The sequence below is a fragment of the Zeus faber genome (genome assembly GCF_960531495.2).
Source record: "Zeus faber genome assembly, chromosome: 14".
Taxonomy (NCBI): Eukaryota; Metazoa; Chordata; class Actinopteri; order Zeiformes; family Zeidae; genus Zeus; species Zeus faber.
In genome coordinates this window covers 25,347,730-25,375,456 of record NC_137200.1, presented here as the reverse complement: position 1 = coordinate 25,375,456, position 27,727 = coordinate 25,347,730, and the positions used below count along the sequence as shown (strand labels likewise).

The following is a 27,727-nucleotide window of genomic DNA, read 5'->3' as shown; positions in this document are numbered from 1 at the left end:
CAGCATCGCTCGCGCAATGAGGAAACACATTTTTCAATGATATGATAATGTATAATTATCATATAATAATGACTGCGAAGTTAAATACATCCAACTTGTAAGATTGAGGACTTTTAGAAATAATAGCAACATAATTCTCTGTTTATGAGATGATGGGGACAATATTTCCAACCGTATTTTCTTTTTTCTGTGTAACATGAAGCCATTCCAGATCCAGCAGCAGTCCTGTAGGCCTCCTGTTGGTGGATTTGACTCGGGCTTGCCCCCAGCGATTAGCGCTGCTTGGAACAAAATGAAACAATAAGCAGAGGGTGGAACGGATCTGGAGCACCTTGGGCGGGGCGTCGCATGTTCAACATACAAATAATGACGCAGAAATGAAGCTTCCACTCCAAAGCAGCACGGCCTCCAGACAGAATGTCACTCAGTGGAGCGCTGCTCGTAATCGGTGGCTTCACACTGTTCCTTAACCTGCTGAAATTGGCCTGGAGATGTTGGTGTGGATTCAGGGTTTTTGTGCTGTCCAAAATTTGGAAAACCGATTTAAGGGCATATGGGCAATGGGCAGGTGAGGTAAAGAAAAAAAAAAAAAGTTATTTTCTCCATGAGAAAATGTTCTTGTTAAATGTGTTAATCGAGAGATGGATGTGCCTTTTATGCGTTTAAGATGTTAAAATGCATCACATTCAGTGGGAAATGTGAATTCATTTTAAATCATTTCTAATATCATTGTCTTCATACAGTTGTCACAGGAGCCACATCTGGTATTGGCAAAGCTTATGCTGAAGAGGTGAGTTGTTCTTCAACTTTCAATAATAAGTAAAAAAATATATATATTTATTTATTTTTATTTATTTATTTTTTAATATACATATATTGTAGAAGAAATTGTTCTGCATTAATTGATGAAGTTAATCTGCCCACTACAAGAAAACAAAAACTGAGATTATTAAAGATATTTATTCTGCAGGATAAAGAGAAAGGTTCTGTAGGTACTGCTCCAAAGCAGTGTTTCTGACAAGTCTGTTGCTATTTCTGATGAAGAGGGTTAGGGTGAGAAGTCATTGGCCTTGGTCAGAAGTCATTTACAAGACTGTGCCCTTCAGTTGTCCTCCGTGTGTCTCCCCTCAAACAGTGAATTCACAGGTACTTGCAAACTTTTAGTGGTAGCCGCAGATTACAATCCCTTACAATGCTCTTCCAAACTCCCTTGGGGTTATTCTTCATCTCCATACGAGGTAAACAGGAGGAAATGTGATTTAGTTCTTCAACCTTTGAATTTACACTGTAAAGAAACATTTCTCTTTACATGAACTCTGTGTGGGCTCCTGGGGTTACAGAGACAATGTTTTAACCCCCCCCCTCTACAGGTAGAGGCTATTGTCCTCATTCAAATAGTTGTTCGTATGCATTTTTCTCTCACATTTCCTCCTTTTGTTCCTACTGGAACAACACCTCAAGGAAGAATGCAATAATGCCTACATTCCATATAATTTAGGCAAAGGGATCAGAATATAACATGTAAATTGGATACGATACAATTATACTGCAGAGATATCTTCAGTTCTATCTTATTGGAATCTACTGGGAAAACACACATCTAATACTGAATCTAACAATATAAACTCATAACCAAATATTCCAGATATAATTCAAGGATATCTCCACCTCAAATTGGCCAAACCTCTCTTCTCACATTTGGCTAGAGAAGAGTAAAAGACCAGTAAGGCTTATCTACACTATACTATGACAACGCCCAATAGTTGATCATATGAATTTTTCTCTCACAATATATAAAAAAATATATAATAAAAAAAAATTATATATATATATATATATATATATATATATATATATATATATATATATATATATAAACTATACTAATAGATTTTATTTCAGATCAGTATAGATGAAAATCCCAATGTTCTAAAGCAAAAAAGCCCAATGCAACATCCCTTATAGATAGGAGAATAGGTTTTTCAACCCAGGCCTTATTAGTTATGAGTAAGGTAAGATAGGATAAGACTTCATTAATCTCCGTGGGGAAATTCCCACTGAACGCTTTCCTACTGAGAAACTCTGCTGTAGCTTCGCACCGAGCTTACATGCCATCCAAACGTTCAGTCTCACAATCTCTAACATTTTGAGTTTCAGTTATACTGGAAACCGTGTAAACCGTGCGCCTTATCATGTTTTTCAGGTTTTTTTATTTTTACTCTTTTGGACATCTGCAAATCAGCTCCTTTAAGTTGCATCTCGCGTAAGAGACTAGAAACAGAAAGTGGCATGGCTTCTTACTGTTATTCCAAACATCCTCGAAAAATACACAAGGACACATGTGACTATAATGTAAACCTGTTTCCAAAAAGGCTTTAACCATTTGCCTTGGTTGGACTGTCTCCAAGCACAGTGAGAAGCTGCAGCAGAGTGGTTAGTTTCTCAGCAGTAAATCCCTGTGACATCACAATCAAGAGGTCTCAACTGGCCGTTTTGCAGTTAAAAAAACCATCCGTCTGTCTGCTTGTGTAACAGTCAAACTGCTCTACTCTTCCCTCTCATTCTGTCCGTTATTCTGTAATTTCCTCCATAGTTTAATTTGTTTCACTCGACTCGATCCAAGACCAATCAAATCTATTTGTTTCTACATTGAGGGTCATTCAGCCATCGAGCGGCAGGGTGAGGTCGGATCTGAAAATCGTACCATCCTTTAGGGTTGTTTGTGACCGCTAGGTTGCTCGACATTGTTCTACGGGCAGATATAAATGGTGGGAACCAGGCCTGGGTCAGACAACAGCGAACCGATCCGTTTGCATGAAGCCTTCAATTTATTGTGTTTGGCTCCTAAAAATGTCCTTCACTTTGACACCTCATATCCCCACCGAGAAGCTCCACACAACATGTTCTCAAACCTCTTGCTCTCCACTGTCTGAGGAAAGGCTTTGATCAGGAAAGTTGCCAAATCTGTCTCTCTGTCTGGACCAGTTGTCCAAAAGAGGCCTGGATGTCGTTTTGATAAGCAGATCGAAAGATAAGCTTCAATCAGTCGCAACGGAAATTGGTGAGCTAAATACGTGTGTGGAATACATTCAGATTTCGTTGACCGTTCAGCTCTAAATCTGATGACACACTGTCTCGTCCAGAGAGCCGATTCGGCCGAAAAACCATCACCATCCAGACAGACTTCACAGAAGGGAAGAACATCTACCCTGGAATAGCTGAGGGCCTACGGGGTCTGGACATTGGAATCCTGGGTAGGTACCGGGACGATCGATTAGAAAAACGTTGTCGTGTGGGCGGGGCTTAAAGGTGCAGTGTGTCGAATTGAGCGGCATCCAGCGGTGAGGTTGCAGATCGCAACCAACTGAACACCCCTCCCCACGCGGTGCAACGCGGCGGCCTCCGTGGAAGAGACGGTGGCCGCGAAACTCGCAAAAGTCCCACTCTGGACTCAGCGTTTGATTTGTCCCTTCTGGGCCACTGTAGAAGCATGGCGGTGCAACATGGCGGCCTCCGTGAAGCGGACTCCCTCCCTATGTAGATAAAGACGTCTCCTTCTGAGGTAACGTCAACACAACGATTCTTATTTTCTTGGGATTATACACTAATTAAAACATACTTATCGATATTATATTCCATTTCTTCCGATTCGTAAATCCTACACACTGCACCCTTAACAGACCTTGAATGGACAGATTTGAGCTCCTCCCCTCTGGCTCCAGATGCACAGCCATTGGGAATCATTCTTTGCAAACTTTGCACTAATTTATTTTGACCTTTGTTGTTTCTGCATGTGTAAAATGCTATAAAATCCATCTTCCCTTGTAGGACATTAAAGATAATTTTATTTACAGTAAGTGACTGAATCCATTGCTCCCTAACACAGTTAACAACGTTGGAATCCTCTATCAGGACCAGTTGGCATATTTCCTAGATGTACCCAATTCAGAACAGGTCGGTTCCAAAGCACCTCGTCTTGTTTGTTTTTTTTTGTTCCACCTGTCTCTCTCTCTCTCTCTCTCTCTCTCTCTCTCTCTCTCTCTCTCTCTCTCTCTCTCTGAGTTTCACTTCTTTTAACTGTTGGTGTTTTTATCCCTTCCCGTAAAACTTCCTCCTCATTCCTCCTCCAGAGAATCACTGAGGTTGTCAACTGTAACATGCTCTCCGTCACTCAGGTAAAGCCCATTTGGAAAAGATATGATGGCAACAATATTATCAATGTCAATTATTATTATTATTATTATTATTATTATTATTATTATTATTATTACTGTTGTTGTTGATATCATTTACTATCATGACTTCCCAGATGACCCAACTGGTCCTCCCGGGCATGGTTCGAAGGTGCTGTTATAACAGACAGTAACATAACAGACAAATGATCAGATGGGGGAGCGGTGTGGGGTCTTAACAGTGGCTCCCTCTTCCCCTTTCAACTTGTAGAAAGACGGGGCTGATCATCAACATCTCCTCCATACTGGGTCACCTGCCACAGCCTCTGTTCTCGCTGTATTCCGCCACCAAGGTATCGACATGTTGTACACGGAAAACACAAAGACACAGCAACACAGAGCAAATCATTTTACCCGCCTTCTTGACGTGAGGGCGACATAAGAACTGCTCCTCTCGCCTTGTTTTCAGTGCTTTGTGACCTGTTTCTCAAGGTGTCTGCATTCTGAATACAAGTCCCAGGGGATTTCTGTCCAGGTAATCCCTGCTCTGTTCCGTTTCAACACGGAGAATATCAACACACTCGTTCCTGACGGAGGACGGGAGGGGGAACGGGGGCCAGGGGTTCATTCCACGTCAAAACGCCGACGTGCCACAACTTTAACAAATGTGTGTCACGCACAATATGTTTTTACGCTCTTTAGTGTGAACATTTCTTAGATCTTCCATGGATAACTTTGTTCTAAACCAGGGGCCTCAAACTACAGGCCCGGGGGCCACATCCGGCCTGCGAGAAAATTTCATGTGGTCCACTACATGGTGATAATTTACTGATATATCTGGCCCATAAATAACGTTCTCAAATCACTATGTTTAATGAAGCCACACAAATGTACTTAATGTTTTCAAAATATAAAACAGTATTAATGGATCATAAGACAGACATTTCTTACAGGATTACGAGGCGATTCACAAATAGGTGGGAGAAACAAACCAAAACAAAACAAAACACAAAATAGACAAAGGAAAACTAAATGAACAAAAACAAAACAAAACAAACAAAAACATGAACAAAACAAAATAAACAAAATAAAATAAAATAAGCAAAATAAAATACAAATAAACAAAACAATACAAAATAAACACAAATAAATAAATAAATAAACAAACTAAATTAACAAAACTAAATTAACAGAACAAAATTAACAAAACAAACCAAACAAACAACAATTTTAATTCAACAAAATAAACAAAACAAAATCGGTTTTCCCTTGAAGTTCAACATGGCCCCCCGAGAAGAAGACAATCTGTCGCGCCCAGGTCATCTGAGTTTGAGGTCCCTGTTCTAAACAACTGTGCATCAAATGTGAATATCTTTCACACTGAAACGCCCTTAAAACACCACTCTGACCAAATGCTTTACAAACACGATCATTACTTCACAAAACAATATGGAGGTCAACACTGGGGTGTTCATCCTGTCCCCTCCCCTGCTCGTTGGATAATAACCCCAATTCTCAGTGATATGAAAATGTTATTCCATTACGGTCCAAAGTAAAGGGCTTGGGCCTCAACATTTCTCTGTCGCCCTCTGAATTCCTGCGCAGTGTGTGGCTCCATTCATGGTCTCCACCGGCATGACGCAGCACGCGCCCGTCAGCTGCATCGTGAAAGGTGCAGCGGACTTTGCCTCCGAGGCCTTGAACACCGTGGGCCACTCCAGCTACACCAGCGGCTGCATCTCTCACGCATTTCAGGTTAGTGGGATGAGTTCAGATGCAGATGTGGGTGAAATACTCGACCAAAAGTACTGTCAGTTTCAAACAAATTCATTTCTCCAACTAACAACTTGAGCGAGAAGAAGAGCCATCATGCACCGGGTCGCATGGTCAATCAAGTACGAGTTCCTTTCTATAAATAAAACCTTTGGATCTAGTTTTACCAACTCCCACAGTCCTACAAACTTAGCTGTTGTTGGTAAAAACCCGATGGAAGAACGGGAAGGCGAGATGAGCGGCGACATGTGACTAGTGACTCCTAGAGTGGAAGTAAAAAGTAGTGTTTCCTAAATCTACCCAGAACGTACAAAGTCTCCAGAACACCACTTCACCCATCGCTGATCAAATGTTATGGATCTGTTGCTGACGAATCAGACGAGGGCCTGACGTCTCCCCCTCTCTCTCCGTGTCCTACAGAACGTTGCCCTCACGATACTCATTCCAGACTGGGTTCGTTACTCGTCCTTCCTCCTCAGGAAGCTGGAACCAGCTGCGAAATCTTGGAACCGCAAGGATGAATGAGGTCGGCAAAAGCAAGGTTGTCGCACAAAAAGAAAAAAAGGGTCACATGCTCACATCCTCCTGACAAGTCAGCTGATCGCCACAAGGAATTGTGCCTATCGCAACGCGTTCATTTAACACGGAGTTCTGAAAGTCTCCTTTAAACATAATGAATCACTGTGTTCTCATCCCTACTCGTCATTTTGTGCCCTAGAACCTTTTCTTTGCGGGGACCATTCGATTGTGATCAAGAGCTTTCGGGGACCACCTTGTATGCAAACTGTAAAAATAAATCAATAAATGTAGCGCTTATTTTAACAAATAAAAATCTATCACTTTTCTCCTGATCCATTCTTGTTTTACCTGCCGTGAGTGCCGGATCGCCAGTTAAAACTGACATCATGCACAATTTAGGGTTAGGGTTGCCCCCAATTCTTACGAAGAGATTGGACACACATGCACAGTGTATTTTTTCGCCACCGGAGCACGCATGCATTCGGCGAAGGTGGAGCTACATTACCACGCTTTGATTTCACCTTGTAAACTGCGCATCTTTCAATAAAACAAATCTTTACAAAAAAATAAAATGCAGTGTGAGAGAATGTGTATCCCCCTATAACTGCTTAGAATTAGGAGGAAACTTGTCCATAGTCCCCAAGATTATGAGGCATGATCTGATTTATAAACAAAATAAAAGACTTGATGGTAGGGCATCCTGTGTGCAAAGCGAGAAGAAGTAGAGAAGTAACAGGGATGAGAGGTCTCTGGGATGAGAAGTGCTGGGGGTGAGAAGTGTTGGCGATGAGAAGTGTTGGGGGTGAGAAGTAACAGGGATGAGAAGTGTCTGGGATGAGAAGTGTTGGCGATGAGAAGTGTTGGGGGTGAGAAGTGTTGGGGGTGAGAAGTAACAGGGATGAGAAGTGTCTGGGATGAGAAGTGTTGGCGATGAGAAGTGTCAGGGATGAAAAGTGTCTGGGATGAGAAGTATTGGGCATGAGCAGTGTTGGGGATGAGAAGTGTTGAGGATAAGAAGTGTTAGGGAATTAGTAGTGTTGGGGATGAGAAGTGTTGAGGATAAGAAGTGTTAGGGAATGAGAAGTGTTGGGGATGAAAGTGTCAAGGAGAGAAGTGTTGAGGATAAGAAGTGTCTGGGGTGAGCAGTGTTGAGGATGAGAAGCGTCGGGATGAGATGTGTCGTGATGAAAGCTGTCTGGAATGAGAGGTTTCGGGATTAGAAGTGTTGGGGATGAGAAGTGTTGGGGATGAGCAGTATTTGGGATGAGAAGTGTAGAGCTTATAGAGCTTAGTGTGCATAATCACCGGGTGTCATAACATTTCACTGCATATATGTTTGACCGTATGTATATTATGTGACAAATAACCTCTTGAATCTTGTATCTTAGGGATGAGAAGTGTCGGGATGAGAAGTGTTGGGGTTGAGAAGTGTCTGGCATGAGAAGTGTCTGGCATGAGAAGTGTCAGGATGAGAGGTATCAGGATGAGAAGTGTTGGGGATGAGAAGGGACGCACACAGCTTTTTTTGTTTTGATATTTTCAATTTTTTCTCCTCATAAACCACTTATACATCTGGTATTAGTGGTGTTGTGTTGGGATGAGCAGTGTCACGGATGAGAAGTGTCGGGCATGAGAAGTGTCTGGCATGAGATGTGTCAGGATGAGAAGTGTTGGGGATGAGAAGGGACGCACACATTTACATTTAGTCATTGATCAGACGCTTTTATCCAAAGCGACTTACAATTATTCAAACACCGACGGACGCAGCCATCAGGAGCAATTAGGGGTTAAGTGTCTTGCTCAAGGACACTACAGCATGCTAGCAGGAGGAGCCTGGGATCGAACCAGCAACCTATAGATCACTAGACCACCAGCTCTACCGCCTGAGCTACCACCCCCATATAATCCCCACACAGATTTTTTTTGTTTTGATATTTTCTATTTTTTCTCCTCATACACCACTAATACATCTGGTATTAGTGGTGTTGTGTTGGGATGAGAAGTATTGTGGATGAGAAGTGTCAGGGATGAGAAGTGTTAGGGATGAGAAGTGTCAGGGATTAGAAGTATTGGGGTTGAGACGTGTCGGTGAGAAGTGTTGGGGTTGAGACGTGTTGGAATGAGAAGTGTTGGGGTTGAGACGTGTTGGGATGAGAAGTGTTGGGGATGAGAAGTGTCAGGATGAGAAGTATCAGGATGAGAAGTGTTGGGGTTGAGAAGTGTCTGGGATGAGAAGTGTTGGGGTTGAGACATGTCAGGATGAGAAGTGTTGGGGATGAGAAGTGTTGGGGTTGAGACGTGTTGGGGTTGAGAAGTGTTGGGATGAGCAGTGTTGGGGATGAGAAGGGACGCACACACCTTATTTTGTTTTGATATTTTCAAATTTTTCTCCTCATAGATCAACCTTATGGAACAACAGTGACTACAATGAATAGAAAATCAATAATTAAGAGTGATTGGTATGAGGAAGGCAGTTTGGTTGTAAATGATTTATTGGATTGCAGTGGTAACACTTTGGACTATACAGCCTTTTTAGATAAATACAACTTGAATTGTACTTATAGAGAGTATAGTAATATTTGTCAATCCCTTTACCGCAGACTCAGTTCATTCAAAACACCTTCATGTAATCAGATGTTCAATCAATATTTGCTGATTTAGTGATTAATGACTAACTAAATGATAACAGATGTATTAGTAGTGTTGTGTTAGGATGAGAAGTATTGGGGATGAGAAGTGTCAGGGATGAGAAGTGTTGGGGAGAAGAAGTGTCAGGGATGAGAAGTGTCTGGGATGAGAAGTGTTGCGGATGAGAAGTGTTGGGGTTGAGACGTGTTGGGGTGAGAAGTGTTGGGGATGAGAAGTGTTAGGGATGAGAAGTGTCTGGGATGAGAAGTGTTGGGGTTGAGACGTGTTGGGATGAGAAGTGTTAGGGATGATAAGTGTCTGGGATGAGAAGTGTTGGGGATGAGATGTGTTGGGGTTGAGACATGTCGGGATGAGAAGTGTTGGGGATAAGAAGGGTCAGGGATGAGAAGTGTCTGGGATGAGAAGTGTTGGGGATGAGAAGTGTTGGGATGAGAAGTGTTAGGGATGATAAGTGTCTGGGATGAGAAGTGTTGGGGTTGAGACGTGTTGGGATGAGAAGTGTTAGGGATGATAAGTGTCTGGGATGAGAAGTGTTGGGGATGAGATGCGTTGGGGTTGAGACATGTCGGGATGAGAAGTGTTGGGGATAAGAAGGGTCAGGGATGAGAAGTGTCTGGGATGAGAAGTGTTGGGGATGAGAAGTGTCTGGGATGAGAAGTGTTGGGAATGAGGCCTATCAAGTGTTAGGGATGAGAAGTGTTGGGGTTGAGACGTGTTGGGATGAGCAGTGTTGGGGATGAGAAGTGTTGGGGTTGAGAACTGTCTGGGATGAGAAGTGTTGGGGTTGAGACATGTCGGGATGAGAAGTGTTGGGGATGAGAACTGTCTGGGATGAGAAGTGTTGGGGTTGAGACATGTCGGAATGAGAAGTGTTGGGGATAAGAAGGGTCAGGGATGAGAAGTGTCTGGGATGAGAAGTGTTGGGGATGAGACATGTTGGGATGAGCAGTGTTGGGATGAGCAGTGTTGGGGATGAGACGTGTTGGGATAACAAGTGTTGGGGATGAGAAGTGTTGGGGTTGAGACGTGTTGGGATGAGCAGTGTTGGGGATGAGAAGGGACGCACACACCTTATTTTGTTTTGATATTTTCTAATTTTTCTCCTCATAGATCAACCTTATGGAACAACAGTGACTACAATGAATAGAAAATCAATAATTAAGAGTGATTGGTATGAGGAAGGCAGTTTGGTTGTAAATGATTTATTGGATTGCAGTGGTAACACTTTGGACTATACAGCCTTTTTAGATAAATACAACTTGAATTGTACTTAAAGAGAGTATAGTAATATTTGTCAATCCCTTTACCGCAGACTCAGTTCATTCAAAACACCTTCATGTAATCAGATGTTCAATCAATATTTGCTGATTTTGTGATAAATGACTAACTAAATGATAACAGATGTATTAGTGGTGTTGTGTTAGGATGATTAGAACAGAGGCGTGTATGTACAAGTTCCTGATGTGGGAACTTTGTCTATTATGGATAGAGCCCATTCTACTTTGATTAAATGGTTTATTTCCCCAAAGATCAAACAAACTAATTTCATAAAGAGTTCTTTTTTTTTACCGGTTTTACCAGTTATAAAACTGGTTTGATAAAACTGCCAGTTTTATCATTTGAATATCATAAAACTGACAGCTTTATATTACAATGACAAATATTATAAAACTGTCACTTTTATAATACTAGAATGGTAAATATAACACTGGCAGTTTTATATTAGAATTATAAATATTATAAAAGTGAGTTTTATAATAATAATGTATAGTTAGAGACCTAGCTTACCTGAATGCCATTAAATATATCTATATTCTACTGATTCTTAGGGGTGAACTTATTCAATTATCCAAAAAATCAAAGATCAAATGAACAGTTTATGAAATTTCTTGTGTATCATTTTCTAATGTGACATCTCACAACTCCACCAAAATGCCAATATCTGACTTTAGATGAGGATTTACTAAAATGTAGCCCCTTGCTTCCTAATTTGACTATCAATTTATTATATAAATTCACTGAAAATGTGCGAATCAGGAAAAATTCTCTAAATTTAAAAAGATCATTCATTACAGTAAAAAAAAAAAAAAAAAAGATGTGGTCCGAATGTTAAAATAACACTAAAAGATTTGAACCTGCCTGTCCCATGGCTTTGGTAAGAATACAACTTTGAGTAAAAAAGGCCGTCACAGTGAATGCAGCCAATTAAAGTGCCGTACCATGTGTGTGTGTGTGTGTGTGTGCGCACGGGTTTGTTTATTTGTGTTGCACAACAGAAACCTTAATTCCACATCCATTCATCTCACTGTCCTAAGTCCAGAGTAGCCTTGATGTTGTTATCACAAAACACATCTTTTCTTCACTCACCTTTTTATTATAGATTACCTTCTCCCACCTCTCCTTGTTCTTGTCTTTGTTTGTTTCTACCTGAAGTGACGCAGGTGGAAAACCATGTTTTGCTTACGAGCTACACCCTGTTTCCTACGGCATCGTGAGATGGATGAAGATCGACAGTATTTTCATCCGGGGGCCTCCCTGCATCGAACATGCTGTGATGTCATCATCACTGAGTCCCAGCGTGCACGGACCAGGACCGGGATCCGGGACAGGGACTAGGCACGCGACGCACGAAGCTCCGCCGCAAAGCACCGTGATCACACATAAAAACCAAAAACCTTTTAATTTAGTAATTACAGTTCCCTTTATGGTATTCAGAAGATAATAATAATAATAATAATAATAATAACAACTTATTAAAGAGGAAAGCATGGGGAGAGGGTGGTTCATTGTGTCCTAGTATTGTTCAGGTATAATAAGACATTAGGAGGATACTACTGCATTTGATAGAGGAAAGAGGAACTTACATTAGTGCAGCATCATCAGAAAAACCAAGAAGCAGAAAACTATTTCCCTGTAGTAGCAAATATCATTCCAAGTCTATCATTATATAATATCCATATATACACATATAGACTCACGCACCCGTTTAACTCAAAACTTCTTTTGTTCTGGAGAGTGCGGTGAATAGTCCTGGTTCCAAAATGAAGTGACCTGTGTGAAGCTACCACCACAAGTGGACGTGTTAGTAACATTCTCTCCGAGCCACGGTGAAAAGAGAGGCAAAATCAACAACACCAAGAAAAAGAAAAAAAAAAAAGAGACAGTCATTAAATGGTTATTGTCTTTTCCCCGATAAAATATGTAAGCAAAAAAAAAAAAAAAAAAAAAAAAAAAGGAAAGACGATGTATTTGACAGTGGAGAGCAGCAGTGCTTCCTGTTCGGAGCATCCACTGAAATGTTAGTAACAGGAAAGAGAGACAAGCTCTCAGCTCAAAGGTCGGTGCACGTGACCGGGGTGACGCCGTGGATCAGCAGCGTCGGGCCCAAGCCCTGAGTCAGGGCCTCCAGCTGAGCCAAGTAGCGCTGGCTCTGGCTGGGCGGCGCCGGGGGGCGGGGCAGGTACAGGAAGCGCACGGCCGCTTGGGAGCTGTGCTGCACCAGCAGGAGGTTCACCGCCGACAGGAACTCCTCGGGGAGAACCCGGGCCGTCGCCTCGGAGCCCTCCTTCTCCGCGTGCTCCTCCCCCCGGCCACCCCCCGCCACCAGACCATCCCCCCCCCCGGGGTTATCCCCCGCCCCCTCACGGCAGCAGCGCACCGCCGAGTCCCACGACACGATCTTGATGGTGGCTCGGATCCGCAGCTTCCTCAGCAGGTCGCGGAAGGTCTCCTCGTCGACCGCCCAGCCCTGCTCGTCGGACTCCGTCTCCACGTTCAGGAAGATCCTCATCCTGGCGTGGCGCCACCTGGTGGACATGTTCAGGACGCACGCCATCTGCAGGAGGAAGAGGCTGCACACGTCCACGCGGTCGCCGCCGCTCGGCTGCAGCAGGTTGAGGGGCCACACGTCGATGGTGCGCTCGGCGCCGTCCACCTTGCTGTCCTTGCCCTCGCCCTCCAGCTGGAAGAAGTAGCGTCCCAGGCACACGTTCTTGTTCATCTTGATGGCGTCTGAGATGATGCCCACGTACTCCTGCGGCGACAGCCAGCGGTGGCTCTCCACGTGGCGGACGGGGGGGAAGTGGGCCTGCAGCGACGGCAGGTCCACCCCGAAGTTGCAGCTCTCCGCGTCCCCGCTTCCCGTCGCCGAGTGACAGAAGGCGGCATCCTGCAGGAAGTAGTCCTCGGGGCAGCAGCTGTCGTAAAAGCCCAAGACCAGGGTGTTGGGCTTCATTCCGCCTTAAAAAGGAACAGCACAAAAACAAAAACACATAAAGGACGACGTTGTGAGAGGTGTTGTGCGGCGAGACAGGAACAGCGTCTCACCGAGGCCTGTAATGCGCAGCAGATGCTGCGTTCCCTGACGGACGGACAGGGACAGGGTCAGGTCCACGAAGGCCTTCACGCCCAGCTTGTCCACCAGACTCAGCCAGAAGTTGTACTGTTGCTGGACCGGGTCTGAAGGCAGTGTGTCTGGAAGGCAGAACCAGGAGACAGTCAACATTATACCACGTGAAATAAAACAACTCTGATGATCGTTTCTGTGCGAGTTGTGGCTTTAACGTGACCAGAGGTCAAAGACTCCTGGATGAGAGGCGATGGTGAACTCCACGGACTAAAACAGGGTTTAAGCAAACCCATTGTGTAGGAGACATTCCACCTCCCCTTTTAACACTCCCAAGGCGTATCTTCTGAGTCAAATCCAATCCAATTTTAGGTAAAATGCATTTGAATGAATAAGCAGGTTGTATGGTTGGTTGGCCCTGAACATTTAAAGCTTTATTATAAAATTCACTCAAAACAGGTTGCAGATGCAAAAAAATAAAAAATAAGCAAGAAATCACAGAAGATGTTTATGAAAGACTATTGCACTATAGACTCTGCTCGCACGGCTGTGTGATTCAGGCACTGGAACAAAACAGGAAATGAATTTATTGGACCGATTGAACAGAATGCATTGCCCAAATAAACAGGGAGATGGGATTGTGTAAACGCCGCCTGCATTACCAGAGCCAAGCATTTTACTATTATTATTGATAATATTTAGGCACTTTAGAATAAAGGAGGAAAATTCTGATGTTCGAAAGAGCCGGGATCGGAGAGCAGCTCACCATGTGCACTCACAATGACAAATGGCTCGAAAGATAAGAACGCTAATTTAATACTCTCGGCTGGAAACGGACCAAACCCAGAGCAGCGCTGGAAACATTACCCAGATCTCCCAGCTGCACGTGGCCCAGCACAAACAGCCCCCCCTTCTTCAGCTGGTTGACGAAGAGGATGAGCTGGCACGAGGAGCGAGGGTTGGCCACCATCAGCAGTACCTGCGGCCTCCAGAACTTCACGTGGTCCTTCCTCACGTCCAGCATAAGCAGATACTTACGAACCTGAAGAAAGACACTGAAAGGTTGGTGTGTGTGAGTGTGTGTGTGTGTGTGTGTGTGTGTGTGTGTGTGTGTGTGTGTGTGTGTGTGTGTGTGTGCGCGCGCGTGCGTGTGCGTGTGCGTGTCAGGAAACCTGGTGGAAGATGAGCGCCTGGCTGATGTAGCCCCAGCTGCTGGTGGGCGCTCGGTAGTGGAGGAAGAGCAGCAGCAGCAGGAGGATGATGATGCTGGCCGAGGAGTACGCAGGGTTGATGACAAACATCATCACAAGGCAGCTCATGATTCCCAGCAGACACGTGTGCCAGGAGAAGACCTGGAAGGTGGGTCTGACAGAGAGGACAGAGCAGAGAGGTCAAGGACTTGTTTCGGATTCAGAAGTGGAAAACTTTTGAGTACGCCCGATCTATAATTACCTAAAATTCGGGGCTGATGCCCATTCAAGAGCCAAGCAGGCCAAGTCAACAGCGGCGTAGGCAAGCAGGTAGAAAACTGTGACCAGCCCGGCCACGGCATTGAGCTGGCCGGCAAACACCACACACTGTGAGACACGGCAAAACATCATCACACACTGGGCAAACACACTGGACACACACACTGACAACACACACCGGACACGCACACTGACAACGCACACTGGACACGCACACTGACAACGCACACTGACAACGCACACTGGACACATGCACATTTGACACAAACACTGGACACATGCACACTGGACACAAACACTGGACACAAACACTGGACACAAACACTGGACACAAACACTGGACACAAACACTGGACACAAACACTGGACACGCACTGACAACAGGCACACTGGACACACACCGGACATGCACATTGGACATGCACACAGACAGCACACTGGACACACACACTGGACACATGCACACTGGACACATGCACACTGGACACACACTGACAACACGCACACTGGACACACACTGACAACACGCACACTGGACACACGCACACTGGACACACACTGACAACGCGCACACTGACAACACGCACACTGGACACACATTGGACATGCACATTGGACATGCACACAGACAGCACACTGGACACGCACACTGGACACATGTACACTGGACACATGCACACTGGACACACACTGACAACACGCACACTGGACACACGCACACTGGACACACACTGACAACGCGCACACTGACAAAACACACTGACAACACGCACACTGGACACACATTGGACATGCACACAGACAGCACACTGGACATCACACACTGGACACATGTACACTGGACACACGCACACTGGACGCACAGTGACAACACGCACACTGGACGTGCACACTGGACGTGCACACTGGACGTGCACACTGGACGTGCACACTGGACGCACACACTGGACATGCACACACTGGACAGGCACACTGGACACATGCACACTGGACACACGCAAACTGGACACACGCACACTGGACACATGCACACTGGACACACGCACACTGGACACACGCACTGACAACACGCACACTGACAACATGCACATTGGATATGCACACGGACAACACACACTGGACACACACACTGACAACACTGGACACGCGCACACTGGACACACACACTGGACACACGCACACTGGACACGCGCACACTACACACGCGCACACTGGACACGCGCACACTGGACACACACACTGGACACACACACTGGACACACACACTGGACACACACACTGGACACACACACTGGATGCTCCATTTCTGTACCTGTGCCAGAGCCCATGTGTAAACCACAGCCATCCATGGATTCCCTGAGCTGGACTTGATGGCGGCTGGAGCGAGCGGCAATCCTGTGAGGGGGAAGTAGAAAGGTCCAAACAGTTGGAACAGGGTTTTTAAGTGTGAAGCGCTTTCAATTTCATGATACAATTTCAACAACAAACAACTACTGAATGACTGAATGACTGCGATTCAAAAGGCCCAAACTACCTGGTGGTATTAAAAAAAATAAAAAGAAAGAAATGTTCTGCAGAGCCCCCTCCATAAGATTTCAAGGACTCTCTCTCCCTCCCCAACACCGACCAACATATTCCCCAAATATCCCCCGTTCACCCCCCGCGTGGTCCACGTGCATGGCTGTTGGCCCGGCAGATGCCCTGGCAAATTGGATCACGCAAATGTAATTAAATGGTTTATTATTCTATTCGATTTAAGTGCCTTTGAATGCACATATTTCAGCTAATTCAATTCCGGCCACATCAAAGGAGTACTTCAAGGTGACAACTCCACTGAACGTAGAGGTTGCGAATATTAATTCACATGGATTGAAACAGAAAACACCCCGTGATAAGTTACCAAACAGCTCGTCCAGCGCCAGCGCGTGGAGGATCCGCGACGCCCCGATCATGGAGCTCATGGCGGCCGACAGGGAGGCGCAGTAGATCCCGATGATGACGAACGGAGGCCAGATGTTGATCTGCTTCAAGAACCCGTAATCCTGAATCAAAAGGGCCCTTCGGCAAACGAGAAACACAGAGAGAAAAGGAACCACACACACACACACACACACACACACACACAGACACACACAGACACACACAGACACACACACACACACACACACACACACACACACACACACACACACACACACACACACACACACACACAATACAAGTCACTATGAAGCAGTGTTTTCCACCAAACGGTTTTCATTCACGGTTTTCATTTCAAAATGTCAGCTGAGGTCGTGTCGGACCTTTCACAGGTGGAGCTGACCAGGAGGAAGAGGATCACATAGACTATGAAGGTGTAAAGGACGGCAGAGATGGTGCCTTTAGGGATGGAAACACTAGGGGTCTTCAGCTCCCCTTCAGGAAGAGAGATGGAATGAAAGACACATTAACATACGGCCATGACCCCACGCGTATCAGGAAGTGCCCCGAGTCCCCACCTGACATGTTGGCTCCGGCCATGATCCCCGTGCAGCTGGTGAACATGACGGCGAACACGGTGGCGAAGGAGGTGACGGTGTTGGTGCTGTAGTCCAGCGAGTATCCGGCTGGGGGAGCAGAATGAGGAAAGATGACGAGAGACGCCTCCAGATTTAGACCGCTCTCTGCCTTCAGTTTTGCATACCGTACTTTGACATGCCCCACCCCCACCCCCCGGGGGGGCCCCCGCCCGTCCCCCCGCACTCACGGCCCAGGTTGCTCCTCAGCGTGGTGGCGTTGAAGCCGGTGTAGCTGACGTTGTAGCGGGACGTCAGGTTTCCAGGTCCCGGGCGACTGATGACCCAGTCCCGGGGCTTGACCGCCAGGGGGCTGATGACGATGGAGAGCAAGGTGACGTTGACCACCAGCAGGATGATGAAGGCTGTGCGGGCGTAGATGTGCGCGCCCACCAGACACACCACCAGACACAGCAGGAGCACCACGGAGGAATACAGCACCGTGTACCAGTACCCGACAGGGAGCGCGCGGACCCCAGGCGCGGACAACTCTGACAGAGGGGGAACCGGGGAAAGAAAAACGGAGAATCAACAAGAACAGAAGAGGAAAAATAAATAAAGGAGAACACTCTTCAGGAGTTGGGATACCAACCGGGATCCACGCCAAACACATCCAGTATGGCCTCCACCAGCCCCAGGACGTAGACCCCACAGGCGCACACCTTGGCCAAGAAGAACATCAGACCGATGCTTCCTCCAAACTCTGGACCCAGTGAGCGGCTTATCATGTCTCAAGGCTTTTGGTCAAGGAGCTTGTTTCCCCACATTTAGAGCATTTCCCACGTGTCATAGCCATGAACCCAGAAAGGAAAAGGATGATTTACACTGAGGATACAATAGGCTCCACCTCCTTTTATCGCACCGTTGGTTGAAATGGCACAGATGGACAGGATGGTGAGGGAGATGATGGTGTAGGCCACCACCAGCATCAACAGGCCCTGGAGGAGCCCGGCGTGGCCCACCACAAACCCTGCAACGGAGGAGGGTATCAGGGTCACCAGTTTCGGCTCCAGCCCCCGGAGGCCCCCGGAAGCTCCCGGAGGCTCCCGGAGGGACCCGGGCCTCGCACGCTTTGGCACTCACCGCTCCTGAGGAAGAGCACGATGCTGAACATGGAGAGGATGGTCGGCACCATCACCCCGAAGAAGGTGTTTAACTTCCGGGACTCCTTCTTGGGCACGTCGGGGGAGTCCGGGCCGGGGTCCGGGCCAGGAGCCGGGGCCGTCTCGGGCCCCATGCCGCACACCGCCAGGCCCACGGACAGACCACACACCTCAGGGTCCAACAGGGGTGTGTGTTCGCTGGACATGGTGTGTTATCTGCTGTGTGTGTGTGTGTGTGTGTGTGGGTGTGTGTGAGTCACTTCCTCTCAACTACCCTGTGAACAAAGAAAAAAGAACATGGCAACAGGTTTCAAACTGTACATACATGTCTATATAGGCTGTATTCCATAAACTCAGGCCAATAACTCTGACCCTATTAAACAAAATACATAATACAAAAAAACAAAACAAAGCATGAAGCATTTTTGTACTATATACACTATAGTCTATCCATATCTATAGGAGGCTTGATAAACTTGTGCCAATCAAGAAACAGATTATGTGAATGCCAAATATTAGAATATAATTATTGAAAGGAAGATAATAATAAGAATTAAATAATAATAATAATAATAATAATAATAATAATTTTAACATAAACAAAGTTGTCACGTATCGTACAGGCACACGCAGGAAAACATAAAAATACCGAAGCTCAGCTGTGAAGCCTGGACCCAGAGGGACCAGAGAGGCTGCAGCTTCCTAGATGAATAGGGCGCTAAACACACACTGTCCCGCGGGTTTGAAACCTGTGTTCTTGCAATTTGCGTCGCGCTGCTGTGGGAGAGAACGTTCCAATTAAACCAAATCTCTCAGGCGGGTTTTACCCGCTTGTCCGCTGGACGCAAACGTCGCTCCGCGGACCTTGCGGCAGCGGAGACTGCGCGCTGCGCTGCGTTCGAATCCGGTCGAAGTTTACGCCTCGCTGCCCAACACGGAACCGGCGGAACGGGAAGTGGCTCGTTCGGGCAAGCGGCCGGGCGGCGCGGCGCGGCGCGGCTCGGCTCGGCGCGGCTCGGCTCGGCACGGCACGGCTCAGCTCGGCGTCCGGGCCGGTGCTGGTGTCACGGGATAACAGCTCAACGTAACCGCCCGGGGAGGAGGCGGGGTCGGGAGGCCGGGGTCACGTGTCGGGGGCGGGGCGGGCTTTGGACTGGCCACGCCCCCTCTGCGCGGCAGCAGAGTTCTGGGCGACGGGCGTGTCTGACGTCACACGTGACGTCGCTACATTTTCCTTGTCTGCGCAGAAATAAGGAAAGAGACGATTCAATGCGGATCAGGGATCTTTGTTGCTATTTATAAAATAAATGAGATTTTAAAAAAATATACTTTGTTGATCCCCAAAGCTAAATTCCGGTGTTGCAGCCAGCAATGACAAACATGACAAAACAAAACATCATTTATAAAAACACACACGATGTGGCAGGTTGTTTTTGAATGAATTACTTTATGTGGCGACCCCTAACGGGAGCAGCCGAAAAAAAAAATATATATATATGTATATGTATATATCTCCCTCTCTCGCTCTCTCTCTATATATATATATAAATGTGTGTGTGTGTGTGTGTGTGTGTATATATATATATATATATACATACATACATACAAACATATATACATATATATACATATATATATATATATATAAATACATATATACACATACACACACATATATATATATACACATTATATACACTGTATATAAGTATTTATATAGTGTATATAGTGTATATATGAACAAATATACAGTATATACACTGAATATATATATACACTATATATACAGTATATACTGTATATTAACTGTATGCAATGTATATATATATTTATATATACTGTATATACATATATACAGTATATACACTATAATGTACTCACATTAAACTCAAACCACTTTCTGTCCTTCTCCAGAGCTCCAGAGAGGATATCTGTATTATATATATCTGTATCTGTATACGAACATGTAAATATATATATATATACTGTACAGTGTATATTCTGTATGTATATATATATACATATATACATACACTTGATAAGAAGGGTCAGAGCAGACTTCATCTGCTTGGAAGACTTAGGTCCTTTGGAGTGCTGGGGGCTCCCCCGAGGACCTTCTTCAACACCATGGTGGCATCAGCCATCTTTTATGAAGTGGTCTGCTGGGGCAACAGCCTCACCACAGCTGACAGGAAGAGACTTGACAAACTGATCAAGGAGGCCAGCTCTGTCCTGGGGGGCCCCCTGGACCCGGTGCAGGTGGTGGGAGAAAGGGGGATGATGGCTAAGCTGTCATCCATGATGGAGAACGAATCCCACCCCATGCATGAGACTCTGATGGCACTGGAGAGCTCCTTCAGCGATAGGCTACCGTGAACATTTTTTATTAAAAGAAAAAAAGAAAGCGCAATCCCTGATGTGCAATGTGTCGAGATATGTGCAATACACTTAATTACTCTGGTTCATATTTACGGTGATTTTTTATTTTTATGTTTTCTATATATTTTATATTGTTTATAGTGTGTACCTTGATATGCTCTCTGTTTTCTGCTGTCCCCTTTTTTCTGCTGGAACGATGTAAATTTCCCCGTTGTGGGACTAATAAAAGTTTTTCTGATCTTATCTTATCTTATCTTACATACATACATACATACATACATACATACTGTGAGAGAAAAATTCATATGATCAACTATTTGAATGATGTCTTACCTGGTTTACATAGAACAATTGCCTTTGCGTATGTTACCTATCTTATAAAACACATTGCCTCTGGGTTTTAAAATGAGTCTCTCAGAGTTTTATATGAAGAGACTGCTCTTTCTAACAATGTCTATTGTAGTATAAAGATGAGATCACATTTCATCCTGACTCAACCTTGTGTGGAGATAAGGGTAACTTGACAGAGCATTGTGTGCATGATGTCAGAGCGTACCTGTGACCTGAGTTTGGCTGTTGACCCATTGTATGAGCTCTAATGATTGATTTGATTTGATCAATGGAGGATTGAGGGGGCATTGTCTTGTAAATGACACCTGACCAAAGGTACACAACCTCTCATAGGTATAAAGCCTTCTTCGTCAGAAGCAGGAGCAGACTGGTCAGAACACTGCTTTGGAGCAGTACTGAATCTTTCTCTTTATTCTGCAGAATAAATATCTTTAATATTCCCAGTTTTTGTTTTCTCGGCAGATTAACTTCACCGATCATTGCGGAAGAATTTCTTCCACAATGCAGACATACATACACATATGCACATTCACCTATATACACATACATACATACACATGCATACATATATATATATACACACATACATATAAACATACACATATTCAAGATTCAAGATGTTTATTTATCGCATACATATACATACAATCATACATATGTAGTACAACAGTTAAGCGAATTACTACCTAACTAATTAACTAAACCACAGTAACTGATTCCTAAAACTTAATTCCGTTAGTGAATAGAATTATATAAAATCAAATAAAATAATGGTCTGAAGGTAATATACTGAGTGTGGGTACAAAATAGAAATAAATGGAATAGACTACGTATATGTATATGGAATAGGCCGTTTTGTATATACAGATATGCAGTAAAGTGGCATGTGAATAAAGTGAGGCAGTGTGTGTAGAGATATACAGTACAGTATATAACAGTACAGCACAGAAATACAGTAACACCAAACAGAACAGCAATACAGCACAGTATGCAGTAACCCAGGACAGTCATACAGTATGCAGTACAGTATGCTATAACCAAGTACAGTGATACAGTATGCAGTACAGTATTCTATAACCCAGTACAGTGATACAGTATGCAGTACAATATGCTACAACCCAGTACGGTGATAGAGGATTTAGTACAGTATGCAATATCCAGTACAGTAAGGCAGTGAGGACCCCTGATGAGTTCAGCGTTGACAGTTCTCATGGCTTGCGGGAAGAAACTCCGCCTCAGTCTCTCTGTTCTCGCTGTGTGGCTGTGGAGGCGCTTGCCCGACCGCAGCAGCTGGAACAGTCCGTTGTTGGGGTGGTGAGGATCCTTCATGATCCTGCGGGCTCTGCTACTACACTTCCTGGTGTATAAGTCCTGCAGGGAGGGGAGGGTAGTTCCAGTGGTACGTCGAGCTGAACGCGCCACCGTCTGCAGGGCCCGCCTGTCCTGAGCGCTGCAGTTCCCAAACCAGGCAGTGATGTTGCCCGTCAGGATGCTCTCCACTGCTCCGGAGCAGAAGGACTTGAGGATTCTCACCGAGACCCTGAATTTCTTCAGCTGCCTGAGGTGGTAAAGACACTGCCTCGCCTTTTTCACCAGAGTGTGTGTATGTATAGTCCAGATAGTCCAGTCCAGATATATATACAGTATATATATATATATATATATATATATATATATATATACACACATATACAGATACACACATATATAAATATGTGTATATACAGTACATATACATACATATACATAAAATAACTACTGTACTATATAAAAATAAATAGAATAAAATATAATTTCATTTAGTGCAAGCTTAAGCTTAAAGGGGGAAGTTAAATGTGAAGTAAAAATGTGCCTTGTGCATTGCCATTCAGAGGAGGAGTTCCCTCTCCTGGCACAGGGCGGAGTCATTGCAGGTGGTTATTGCGGTTGGCAGGAATGACCTCCTGTAACGGAGCTGAAGGAGCCTCTGGCAGAAGACATGTGCCTGTTGTCTGACCAGTAACTTTGAGTAGGGGGTGTGCAGTGTTGTCCATGATGCTGAGCAGCTTGTGCAACATCAACAACATCTCTCCACAAGCAGCTCTAGGGGCTCCAGAGCAGTCCCACCAGTTCCCTCTACTCTGTCTCCTGTCCACCAGTGATACACCCCACAACTGCAGAGCCATCCGAAAAATTTCTGCAGATAACAGGACTCCGAGTTGTATTGGACGTCTGAGGTATACAGGCTGAAGAGGAAAGGTGAGAGTACAGTCCCCTGCGGCGCTCCCGGGTTGCTAACCACCTGCTCAGACACGCATTCCCTCAGCCGCACAAACGGTGAGTCCGTCTGTGAGGTCATCAATAATCCAGGAGGTTGTGGAGGCGTCCACCTGCATCTCTTGGCGCTTCTCTCGCAGCACTGCAGGCTGGATCGTGTTGAAAGCACGGGAGAAATCCAAAAACATGATTCTCACAGTGCTGCCTGCTTTGTTCAGGTGAGAGTGGGCTGGCTGGAGCAGGTAGATGATGACGTCTTCAACTCCAACCTTGGGGTGGTAGGCAAACTGAAGTGGGTCCAGAGAGGTGCTCACCTGAGTGTGAGATGGGCCAGTATCAGGCTCTCCAGGACTTTCATGATGTGTGATGTTAAGGCAACCAGTCTGTAGTCATTGAGGGCAGATGGTAAAGACTTCTTAAGGCATCTTAGGTACCGAAACAAGGCAGGATGTCTTCCACAGCACTGGAACCTTCTCCTGGCTCAGGCCTTGCTCTGGTGCAGTCTCTCCAGCTGTCTCTTCACCTGACTACAGGAAACAGACAGGTGGGTGGTAGAGGGGGGCTATTTGTTTCTTGACGTCGGGGGAGGTGTTGATGGGCCCGAATTGAAGTCCATGGTGGGGGCTCGTAGGGTGAGGGGAGGCATAGTGTGAGTCCGTGGTCTTGATCACCAGGGAGGTGTGAGAGGGAAGCGGCTGTGGGGGTAGGGAGGGTGTGGGGTCTGTGTGGCTGGGGGTAGGGGAGAAGGCAGCTGAGGGACCTGTGCTGGACCTGTTGAAGAACACGTTCAACTCTTTGGCTCTCTCCAGACTTCCCTCAGCCTGATCCCCCTTCACCTTGAAGCCTGTGATCTTTTTCATCCCTGACCACACATGCCGCACATTGTTTTGCTGGAGCTTGCTCTCCGGCTTTTGCCTGTATGCCTCCTTGCTCTCCCTCAAAATGATTACTTATTATTACTCATTATGTAGTTTTATACATTACATTTTCCTTGAAAACTATTTAAAAAAATCTAAAGATGTATAATATTAAAATTAGTCTCTCTCTCTCTCTCTCTCTCTCTTTCTCCATCCATCCATCCATCTATCTATCTATCTATCTATCTATCTATCTATCTATCTATCTATCTATCTATCTATCTATCTATCTATCTATCTATCTATCTATCTATCTATCTATCTATCTATCTATCTATCTATCTATCTATCTATCTATCTATCTATCTATCTATCATCTATCTATTTATCTTTGCCATTCAGAATGCACCTTTGTCCCCCTGACCCCTGAGACCCTGGCCTACATTATGGTCTAGTGCAGCTGTTACATTCACACTCCACACTCACACTTTCTCACCCGAGTGGCGACAAAACCTGTCACATGGGATGGACTGGGTGCGGCTTTTGAATGAAAAAAAACAAAAACGTTTGTTTTTTTTTGGTTTGTTTTTTTGTTTTTTTTGTGTATGACTTTTTGGCTCAGAGTCAGTTTTGCTTCATTAGTTATTGTATATGACCAATTTATTCTTGTTTAATTTTTAAGTCATTTGAATTTTTTAATTGTTATATACCTATACTAATACCTAGTTTTTCTGACTCTTAGAAAGACATTTTACATTGAAATTGAATATGTGAATAAAGTCGGAAATAACATCTTATGAAGGGGCAAAGCAGACCAAAAGCACCAATCTGTCTTTTCTGCTGAATTGGTTTTATTTAGGAAATTTCTCCATTGGCCCGATGATAGATCCAGACAACATGATCTGCCATAATATTTGGAGAAACTATAAAAACTGTAGATGCACAGCCGGCCTAAATATGAAAATTTGTTGGCCGACTTGACTTGTTGGTCGACTTAATGGACTAATTGGCCGATTAAATTGACTTGTTGGCCGTCTTAATGGACTTGTTGGCCGACTTGAAGGACTTGTGGGGTCAACTTTATGGACTTGTTGGCTGACTTTAAGGACTTGTTGGTTGACTAAATGGACTTGTTAGCCAACTTATTGGACTTGTTGGCCAACTTCATGGACTTGTTGGCTGACTTGAAGGACTTGTTGGCCGACTTAATGGAATTGTTGGCCGACTTAATGGACTTGTTGGCTGACTTGAAAGACTCGTTGGCCTACTTAATGGACTTGTTGGCCGACTTAATGGACTTGTTGGCTGACTTAAAGGATTTGTTGGCCTACTTAACGGACTTGTTGGCCGACTTGAAGGAATTGCTGGATGACTTGCCGGGCTCGCCTTGCGCAGTCAACGTTGTACTGCCACTGCTGTCCAGGCCTTCTGGCCACTTCCTCCAAGCCAGGCTGTCCGCTGGAGCCCAGGAGTCCCGTGGAGCCTTGGGGTTTCGAGAGTTCCAAGGGGTCTGGGAGTTCCGTCATCCTTTCTCTCAGCAGGAGTGACTCAGTTGTTTCCAGGCCGCGCGATGCCTTGAGTTGAACTTAATCTTTTCACTCTGACCACGTGGAGACGTACATGGCTATATAGGGGGCTAAACTCTCCCAATAAGTCCCCGGAGACAGGAGCTCACTGCTCAGGAGTATCTTTGTTGGAAGCGGTGTGAAACTGTGGAACAGTACAGAAGTATGCAGATTAAGGATCAGTCTCAATGCAGATGTAAATAACCTGTTGATACAATTTTCATAGCTCCTACACTGTATACATACACCAATAGCATGAATAAACTCATAGATTGTGGTTTCTCAAGGGCAACGACAAGGCGGGTGGGAAGGAGTTCTCAGTCCGAGTCTGAGGCGTGATCTGATTGTCTGCGCGCGTTTCTGTCTGGCTATCTTATATGCCTGTGTTCCGATGTCATACTATCATCACAATGCTATGATGTCCCAACGCCGACTGGGGGGCGCAAACACTCCCCGCCTGAGGGGGCGGAACACACACACACACACAAATGCACGCACACACACACACACGCACACACACACTCACACTCACACTCACACGCACACACTCAGACACACACTTCAATCCACCGTATCAGACAATAGAACCAAACTGTAACACCAAAGGTCCAGAAAGTCAAACTCTGGTGCTAAAAATAAAAACTCCCACACCTCCATGCGGACAGGAGATACTTTATTACCCTGGAGTGGTGGGCAGACAAATATCAGAAATATGAAATCCCATCAAGCAACAAGAGAGAGAGAGAGAGACGGACAGGGTGGCAGACAGACAGACAGACAGACAGACAGACAGACAGACAGACAGACAAGACAGACAGACAGACTCCCTTCCTCTCTCAGCCTAATTCACAGTGAATGTCTCCCGTGTGCAGGTCTCTGGGGATGGCGAACGTCGGATTGAGAGTAATTACTACGAGGAGCTTCAACTGTGACCCAGGACTGAACCTCTGCTTTTAGACACATCCATATACGTACAGGGTGGATTTACATCACCACAGGCCCATGAACGGACACATGCTTTGACAAAGGGATGATTTATTTGAATGATGTAGAGCAGTGGTTCTCAACGTGTGGTCCAGGGCCCCCCAGGGGCCCCTGCAAAATGTTTAATAGTTAAACTTCAATGTTGTTTTCACTTACAGCACTGAATCTCCCTAACTACAAGACAAGATAAGATCAAATAAGATCATTGTTAGTAATAGGATAGACAAGGACCCCCAATTTGGAACGGATCCCGTTTGATAAGATTTAGTCTCTGGGATCCAGATGTGACATTTTTTTTATTGTTATGACTTAGTTCAAACATCCACACTTGCCTTTACTACAGATATAACAGGGAAACTACGATGTAAACAGTACATTCTTACACGGCTCAGTGGAGTACTCCATTCTGATTGGTCTATAGCGGCAACCAGCCCAGTTATTTCTGAATAATGTCTGTTAATAATGACCGTTGCCACGGGGAACCACTCCTTCTGGTTTCACATCCCTCGTTTCACGCAGCGTTCAATAATCAATATTCCATCTCAGAGTATTCATGTATTCAGTAATAAGCAGGATAATGTGCAGCCGGCTGTCCATTATCACTAAATAACCTTTAGAGAGAGAAAGGACGAGTTGGGCTTCAGTTTAAAGTGTGTTGAAGTGTGTTCTGTCAGAACAGAGGTTGGCAAAACGAGCCTGTTCATCTACGATGCTTGGTCCTGGAACCATTTGCAGGCCAAGCTCAAACAT

General features: G+C 45.1%; 2 protein-coding genes across 2 annotated transcripts; one reads left to right on the top strand and one right to left on the bottom strand.

Moving 5' to 3' along the window:
* Positions 1–417: 417 nt before the first annotated feature.
* On the top strand, positions 418–6,470 carry hsd20b2 (hydroxysteroid (20-beta) dehydrogenase 2; the record flags this gene model as incomplete). Its single annotated transcript, XM_080013562.1, has 11 exons — positions 418–568; positions 744–790; positions 2,986–3,061; positions 3,144–3,254; positions 3,887–3,954; positions 4,131–4,175; positions 4,310–4,344; positions 4,444–4,525; positions 4,642–4,707; positions 5,778–5,927; positions 6,366–6,470. The coding sequence occupies 11 exons, from the start codon at positions 418–420 to the stop codon at positions 6,468–6,470; spliced, it is 936 nt and encodes a 311-aa protein (XP_079869688.1).
* Positions 6,471–12,444: 5,974 nt separating this feature from the next.
* Positions 12,445–19,490, bottom strand: slc12a9 (solute carrier family 12 member 9; the record flags this gene model as incomplete). The annotated part of the gene is made up of 14 exons (XM_080013260.1): positions 19,413–19,490; positions 18,566–18,860; positions 18,318–18,452; positions 18,075–18,212; positions 17,674–17,973; positions 17,426–17,533; positions 17,231–17,342; positions 16,828–16,985; positions 16,240–16,322; positions 14,911–15,035; positions 14,631–14,823; positions 14,326–14,500; positions 13,440–13,586; positions 12,445–13,352 (listed from the first exon to the last, which is right to left on the bottom strand). Exons 2-14 carry the CDS (start codon positions 18,789–18,791, stop codon positions 12,445–12,447), a joined length of 2,808 nt encoding a protein of 935 aa, XP_079869386.1. The 5' UTR covers positions 18,792–18,860; positions 19,413–19,490.
* Positions 19,491–27,727: the final 8,237 nt, after the last annotated feature.